This window comes from Nicotiana tomentosiformis, chromosome 11 (genome assembly GCF_000390325.3).
Source record: "Nicotiana tomentosiformis chromosome 11, ASM39032v3, whole genome shotgun sequence".
Classification (NCBI taxonomy): Eukaryota; Viridiplantae; Streptophyta; class Magnoliopsida; order Solanales; family Solanaceae; genus Nicotiana; species Nicotiana tomentosiformis.
The window spans coordinates 101787100-101795071 of record NC_090822.1 but is presented as its reverse complement, the minus strand read 5'-3'; the positions used below and the strand labels follow the sequence as shown (position 1 = coordinate 101795071).

The 7972-nt window shown below is 33.5% G+C and overlaps 1 protein-coding gene across 1 annotated transcript; it reads right to left on the bottom strand.

Moving 5' to 3' along the window:
* Positions 1 to 2102: 2102 nt before the first annotated feature.
* Positions 2103 to 5733, bottom strand: LOC104114199 (UDP-D-apiose/UDP-D-xylose synthase 2). The gene is made up of 10 exons (XM_009624581.4): positions 5285 to 5733; positions 4473 to 4565; positions 4233 to 4340; positions 3504 to 3618; positions 3291 to 3424; positions 3095 to 3196; positions 2922 to 3014; positions 2656 to 2791; positions 2438 to 2571; positions 2103 to 2283 (listed from the first exon to the last, which is right to left on the bottom strand). Exons 1-9 carry the CDS (start codon positions 5549 to 5551, stop codon positions 2459 to 2461), a joined length of 1161 nt encoding a protein of 386 aa, XP_009622876.1. The 5' UTR covers positions 5552 to 5733; the 3' UTR covers positions 2103 to 2283; positions 2438 to 2458.
* Positions 5734 to 7972: the final 2239 nt, after the last annotated feature.

Below are 7972 nucleotides of genomic sequence, written 5' to 3'. Positions count from 1 at the left end.
TCAGGAGTTATGGAATGAATTCGTGGAGAACGGTATAAATGGGCCAGCAAAATGCGCTTACTAGGATTGGGCTACCTATAGCTATTATCAATTGGGCCTGACATGGTTCAACTTAATTGAGCACCAAATCTATAAAATTTAATTGAGAAAAAAAATCAGGACCAAATCCCATTCACATCTTCATTTTGTACATTGCTCAAATCTGATTCCCACATCATTAGCAAACAACATTAAACTTCTGTGCATGATGCAAATCTCAGCGTTAAACAACATCCATCTTAAGCACACAATTATTCATCCAAACAAAGTAATGCACTTCTTATCAACATAAATACAACCTAAGTTGGATTGCCGAAACAGAAAAGTTTATAGCTTTTAGACGTTAAAGCAGCAGCAAAGATGCGAAAAATAAATTATGAGCCCCGTGAAAAAAAAAATTAAAAAAAATCCACACACTATCACTAAATATGAAACAGTGTTCCAACTTCATTTAAGCATTAGATAAGAGCATACTAAAGAGATAGAGCATGAAATAATTGGACCTTTATTGATGACCGTGAACTTTAAATTACAGCAGCTCAATTATCGGATAACTTTCAGACGGAGCCTTTCGAATCGCGGAAACCTCAGGCGATCAACCAAAGCTCTAGCGAGACCCATTTGTCGCGCCGAACTCGAACCCGACTCAAGAAAATCGACCAAGCTCGAGTAGTTTCGGAGGTGGTTTGGGGTGTTTTTTGGCTAAGCTCGCCAGCAGGCGGCGAAGATGGAGAAGGGAGGTGGCTGCTGGTTTTTTTTTGGAAATGGGGAGGGTCTCCTCTGATATGTGTGTCTGTTTGGTGGTGTTGAAGAGTAGAGGAATTAGGTTTAATTTAGGGATTATAAAAGGGTTGTGGTTTAGGGAATGGGTAAATGGGCTGAGGGGAGGAGTGGGCTCAGGTTCGAAAATGGGCTTCACCAATAAATTGTTTTGTCCCAAATTCAATTCTTTCTCGTTGAACAAAAATAAAAATACTATCAAAATAATTTAATTAATCTTAGTTAATAAGAATAAACTATTTTTTGTGTTTTTAAACTTATGTTTTAAAATAAAAATTAAAAGTTAATGGAAAATCCTATAAAAATGAAAAATAAGTAAATATTTTTGAAATACTACTTTTAAAAGTTGCGCGGGTCAAAAATTACGTGCTTACACTTATTAGCTATCCTTATTTTAGCATGAGCTATATAGTACTTTTAGATTATGTTAATTTTCGTTATGGCTTATTAATTAGCAATATTTATTTTATGTAATTTTATTATTTTATCTTTGTTATTGAATATTTTAGTATAATGCTATGACTTATCTCATATTATTGTATTAGTTTCTTGAAAAATACATTATATAGTTGTATTTTACTAGAACTTAAGAAATTTGGTGCACAAGTTACATATTTTATGCTATTAAGACTTTACCGGAAAAAATCCGAAAACCCGAAAAAGCCGACTTTGTTGGTTTGGTTTATAAATTTAAAAACCCGACACCATTGATTTACTTTAATAATTAAAAAATCCAAACCAACCCGACCTATGTACACCCCTAACCTCTCTTTTTTTTCTTCCAATGGTGACGTCCGGATCAATTTGGACGCACCTCAACTATTCAACCACGCCAACTTCCTTCTTATGAGTTCTTACCTTCAAAGCAGCTATATTTACTCGAACCACCGACCCTGTCCCTCAAAAGTCATTACACATTTGCAGCAAGACTCGCCCTCGAATGAATTCATTTGGAGACTCTGCATTTGCCCAAGTTATCTGTAAAATTCTGCATCCTCAGGGGTTGACTCAGCAATTTTACAAATGGATGTTTCTAGGAGCATGTTCATAGTTAATGTATTCGATAATTCAGGAGCATAGTAATAAAGTGCAAAAACAGGTTAAATTCTAGAATAATAGTCACGTCCAATAGGAGAAAGCCCAGAAACCATAAGCTTCTCGCTTCATTAACTACTTGAAACCAAACACAAATGACAAAACATCTATAGCACCTATTCGATCTAATTTCCTGGCAAGTTACATATGTTCTTAGCCCGTAAGAGAAGGGACATCAAATGAACAAATAGCAATAAATTGGAAAATTTTATAGCCCCAACAGCAGGTCAATCAAAATTATACAAGATGCTTCCATACACAGGAGTGAATAATATGAATTGACAACAATTATTAAAAGAACAGGGCAGCTTTTCCTTCGTCTAATACCCAATAACTGTCGTAGACAAGGCTCTAGCGGCATACACCAACCTATGACACAATTTTGTAATGAATCTGATGTCACAAAATAGAATAATGATTGCTTACAGAAGAGAGGTACTTTAGATGTTGCAACACGTGAATAACGAAAAAATTACGTGTATGAGAGACAAACTATGTAGATTTTTACTGAGGAGAAAAAGACCTGCCAACAAGTAGCAAACCATCAATTGGCAGTTGTTTTAGACATGGCCTGCTTGACAGCCTCAGCATATGTCCTGTGTTGGTATGTGAGTGTGGATTCAAGCAAGTCCCATAGGGATGTCTTCGGGTTCCAACCTGGTCATCACACATTTAACAGTTAGATTATTCTTGACTTTTACAAGTATTAAATTGTCAGTGGGTGAAGAAACAGGTCAATACCAAGCTGCCTGTTGATTATGGTCATGTCTGGAATTCTCTTGTCACTGTCATCATACCCCTCGCCATAAAATTCTTTAGAACTTACATCAATGGTGGGTGTTTCAATAGAAGACTCACCACTCACCTTTGAGTAGACCTGGTATTATTCAGAGAAAAGAGCTGAGAAAAATCAGCATGATTTGGACAATATGCTGAATCAGATTTAGGACCAAAGCAGTTGCCACCACAAGAGGGTAGCGAAAAGACAAAATGAACATTTATTTCACCTGAGTCATCATTTCAGCCAGCTGCCTGACAGTAACTTCATTGTTCGGATTACCAACGTTAAAGATATGACCATTGGCCCTTGCAGGATTTTCCTGAGGATATATACTTGAATCAAGATAGATCTTAATGTATTTCAGTAAACAAAAGAAAGGGATAAGGAGGTCAAACTTACGATCATTAGAAGAACAGCTTCAATAGCATCTTTTATATAAATGAACGTTCTTTGTGATTCTCCCCCATCCACAAGTTTCAAAGGTTCACGTCTTAAAAGGTTCTGAGAATAGGAAACATGAGATGATGAAATCATAAGGGTCACAAGTGAACATCAGAGACAGGTTTAAGGCCAACCAAAAGGAAAGTATACATACATTACTAAAGCAAGCCAATACTCTTGGAACACCTTCACTAGGACCATCAATGCCAGGAATGAAATCCATCCTAGGACCAATCCAGTTAAAGGGCCTCACAATGGTGAACTCTAAGCCATTCTCAGCACCCTCAGCTGTAAATATAACACGTGAGATATGTACGATAAGAGATTCAACTGTGAAACTGCCACATCAATGCATAATGTCACATACCATAGACCAGCCTCTCAATCAATTGCTTTGCACATGCATAGGACCACCTCTGCTTCTCAATTGGTCCAAAGATGCAAGGGGAGGCATCTTCCTTAAGCACATAGTAAGAAGGATCCTACAAAACGCCAAAGAGTTAGAACATTTCCACAACAAACAATGGAAAAGTAAATGGTAAATAATGACAATTCTCCATGATTCCACAGCTAAACACATTGTGGATTAAACAAAATTCATTGATTTCTAATCCAGTTTCCTACGTTACCATTCAAATTACGAGGTAACCCATGTAACTTCAAACAACAAAATGCCCAAGACTACTTCAGTTACATAAAGTCAGACGTGCTACACTGGATAAAGTTGGCTGGCTTCATCCTGGTTATACTAGACTTCAACTCGAATTACCAAAGGAGAAAAGAGGAAGATGTAGAAACAACAGCAACAAGGCCATGTTTAGAACATTTTAGGATATCTACAGGTTGCCATCTAGATTGAAACATGTTTACCAGAAAAGAAAAATCACATAAAGTAAATTGAGATTATTTATATCTGACAACATTACTTACAATATTAAGACCAAATTCAGCATACACAAATATTTGATATTTAAAGAATATAACAAGAACTTCCATGATATGACACATGAAACGCAAAGAAAATAACAGATCAAGGTTTAGCATCAGTTTTGCATTAATAAACTGAAAATATAACACAGTGAAAGCAAACTCTCACCTGCCGCAATGGGCTGTCTTTTGGTAAAAAGGCACCTATGGTTTTCCCATATATTTCACAAGTTGAAAAGTGAATGAGACGCTTTCCATTTTCTGAGCAGTACTTAACCTGCATTAATCAATTCACATCTATCAACTTCAACTGAAAAAAAGTGAAATGTTTCCGACAATTGACAATCATCAAAATCAAAACTATCAATTTCATCTCCCAATAAAGTTAAAAATAGTCCAATATTCATACCACTGGCAAAGCATCGATGAAATTGCTGTAAATCGTATCAAGTGGACGAGTGTTGTAATCTGCTGGAGTACAGATTGCAGCAAGATTTATCGTCTACGTCACAATAAAAGCAAAAAAAGTCAGTTATAGTAAAACACTCGCACAGATCAACATTAAAATCCCAGGAAAAAAGTATCTGAAAATGTGCAGTTGCATAAATTAACCAATATCCACAGAAAATTAGACAAAGCTGTTAAATAAAATAATTCCAAATAATAATAACAAATGCATTCGGTAGAAAAAGAAGTGTTCTGCGGTAGAAATGTCTGTATATTCTCTCTACAATATCACGACAAATGATCAAACTCTGATCCAATCAGAAGTGGATTTGGGATATGAATGTTACGGGTTCGAATTCAAAATTCTACCACAAACTATTTGATTTACTGTGTTCGAAATCTATTATTTGTACTTATTTAGCGAAATGTAACTAAAGCACTACATCCGCCTCTTGATCCAATACTAGTCTCAATTCACAATATAGAGCCCAAAAAATGCGTAGTAAAATTGGAATTTCCAAAAACCTATAATAAGAATTTAAAGCTCGTCATAATGGCGCAATAAACAAAAAGAGAATGAGATCAACTCATAGAAATAACAAGCTGAAAAATGATAAGATTCCTCAAAATAACGCAAGATTCAGCATTTATTTTCATAAATGAACTTTCTACCAGTGGCAATTTCGCAATAACGATGAAAACCAGATCCTAGTGTTGACACTAAGGCACAATTCACCACGCGCAGATAAATATCAGAAAATGCGAGAAAATTACCAGATCTGCCATCTTGATGAGGCCTTCAAGGCGAGAATCATTCTTAATATTGATACGGTGGAACTGAATACGATCGGCCCAAGGGAGAGTTGCCGGTTCAAGCAAATGCTTAATTTTGTCACTGTAAACGTCGACGGCGAGTACCTTGTGAGGAGTTTCCGACATGAGTTTCTCGCATAAGTGGGACCCAATAAATCCACCGGCACCAATCATACATATTGTAATTGGCTTTATTGGATTACCGTCCAGATCTACTCTCCCTGCCATTTTTATAAAAACTTCACTTTCTCTCTCTATAATTTTTTGAAGTTATTCTTTGATTGTTCTTTCAGTTTCTCTCTCTGTATTGACGTGAATGGATATGGAGGATTGGGGGGAAATGAATGGGGTTTTTGACGGTGGAGAAGAAAGGTATATATTTAAAGCAAGAAAAAGGAGAGAGGAGAGCTTTCTCAGAGTCTCTGGCTGTGGCCCGACTGTATTTATTTTCTAAACAGTGTTATTTCTACGCTCGAGAACATCACGTTTACTTTACGCGCTACACGATTGGACAATGTAAAAGATACTATTTTGACGGATAAGGCTGATTGGATTTTGCTCTCTGAATGATTATTATGGGACTGGTTAGTTAGTTGAAAAGGAGTAACGGTCTACATCATTACATCATACACTTAAAGGTGTAATCCCTCTTCGGACCATATAAATACAAAATATTTTATGTATCGAATTGTCATTTTAGAGTAACTCTCTACGTCATACACTTAAGGGTATAACCCTTCTTCGGACCCTATATAAATACGAAATATTTTATGCATCAAACTGTCCTTTTAGTTAAATAGATATACGAGTTTGAATTATAAATTATATATAATAAAAATTTCCATTTTCTTAAAATTTATACTACACTAAAAAGGAAGAAAAATGAAAAAATGAAAGTAGCAATTGAAGTTATGATCCTATGGAACAAAATGGTGTCTAGTTTTTAAAAGGGAAGTAACAATGAACTCATACCTTTCAGGAAAAAATAAATAATGAACTTATACCTCCCATTTCAGAACATTATCTAAAAAAATCAATTAAGACTAATTATTTTTAAGTTGTTCATTGAAGTTTTGCGACTGGACATTGACTCCTACCATCAAAATTTATAATATTTTTATCCACATAAGTAATGGAGAATAAATGAAAACTTTTGAAATATTCCTGTTATTTTAGAGCATTAGAACGAAATACATTCTCTTAGGTCGTGTCACTAAATGTTTTTAAATATTTTCAAAAACTTATAATTATATATAATTTCATATGTAGATTGTAATAATTAGTAACTAAGAATAAATAATAACTAAACCATTAAAACAAATTAAATTACATTAGTAATGTAAACCTTTTATGATGTCTATAACTTAAACACTAAGGGATCGTTTGGTAGGATGCAATAGGTAAAATAATACATGCATTAGCTTTGTGTATTAATAATACTTTGTTTGGTACACTTTTTGAACCCCTTCATTAGTTATACATCATATTTGGTATTATCCTATGCGTAACTAATGCATAAGAAATCATGGTATTAACAATGCAATGGGTTTTAATGCATGCATTAACTTAGCCAAAGACAAAAATATCCTTCAAAATTTATACTTGATTAAAATATGCTATTATATAATGCAAGTTTGAAATAATTCAAGAAAGCGAGAAATAAAATTATATCCCTAGTAAATAAATAAATGCTTAGCATATTTTATTTTTGATAAATAAATATTAAGTTTTATATTACGATATAGGTAGACAAATCAAATAATTTTTTAAAACCTTTTTCATATACTGACATTCCTCGACATATGTTTCTTTTAAAGAGATAAAGTGATGGACTGGTTATGAGGGTATTTTGTAAACAAATAATTTTTTTAGAAATTGTGCAATGCTTTAATACATCAAACCAAACAATGAATAAGAAATATATCAGCATAACTAATACCAGCATAACTAATACAAGCATAATTAATATCAGCATTACTAATACACCATATTCATCATTATTCTTCTACACTCTACCAAACGACCCCTGACATCATTATTATAGATTTTGCTACGACAGAAAGTATTATTTTCTGTTGGCATTATTTTACACGTTATATAAAAAGCATTAATTGTTGCAAATCACTTTCTCTGTGCTGGCAATTCATGTTACACGTTATATATTACTAGGCAGTACTAATATGATTGGCCAAGATTCTTCTAAGTTAATTTTTTTTTTTTAAAGTTGAAATACTTGGCCAAGCTTTTAGAAGAAAAAAAAATACTTTTAAGTATAAGCAGAAAAAAATAATTTCTTCCTAGAAATATTTTTTTGAGAAATACTTTTGAGAAAAATACACATAGAAACACTTTTTAAAAGTTTGGTCAAACACAAATTGATGCTTAGAGGTGCTTTTCAAATTAATCAGTCAAACACAAACTTTTTTCACCAAAAATACTTTTAAAAAAAATTCTTTTGAAAAAAATACTACTTCTCAAAATAAACTAATTTTTTCAGCTTGTTCAAACAGGCTATAAATCAAGAATTTATTAAGTACTCCCTCCGTTCACTTTTACTTGACACGTTTTGACTTTTCAACGTCCTTAAGAAATAATAAATGAAGTGTATAATTTATCATGATACTCATATTAATTAATGTATATTTTATT

Excerpts from the sequence above, each read along its gene's own strand:
- LOC104114199 (XM_009624581.4), bottom strand. The coding sequence starts at position 5,551 with ATGGCAGGGAGAGTAGATCTGGACGGTAATCCAATAAAGCCAATTACA. Across the intron at positions 4,341-4,472 it reads TCATCGATGCTTTGCCAGTG|GTTAAGTACTGCTCAGAAAA; the intron begins GTATGAATATTG and ends TGATTAATGCAG. Across the intron at positions 3,015-3,094 it reads AAGCTGTTCTTCTAATGATC|GAAAATCCTGCAAGGGCCAA; the intron begins GTAAGTTTGACC and ends ATATATCCTCAG.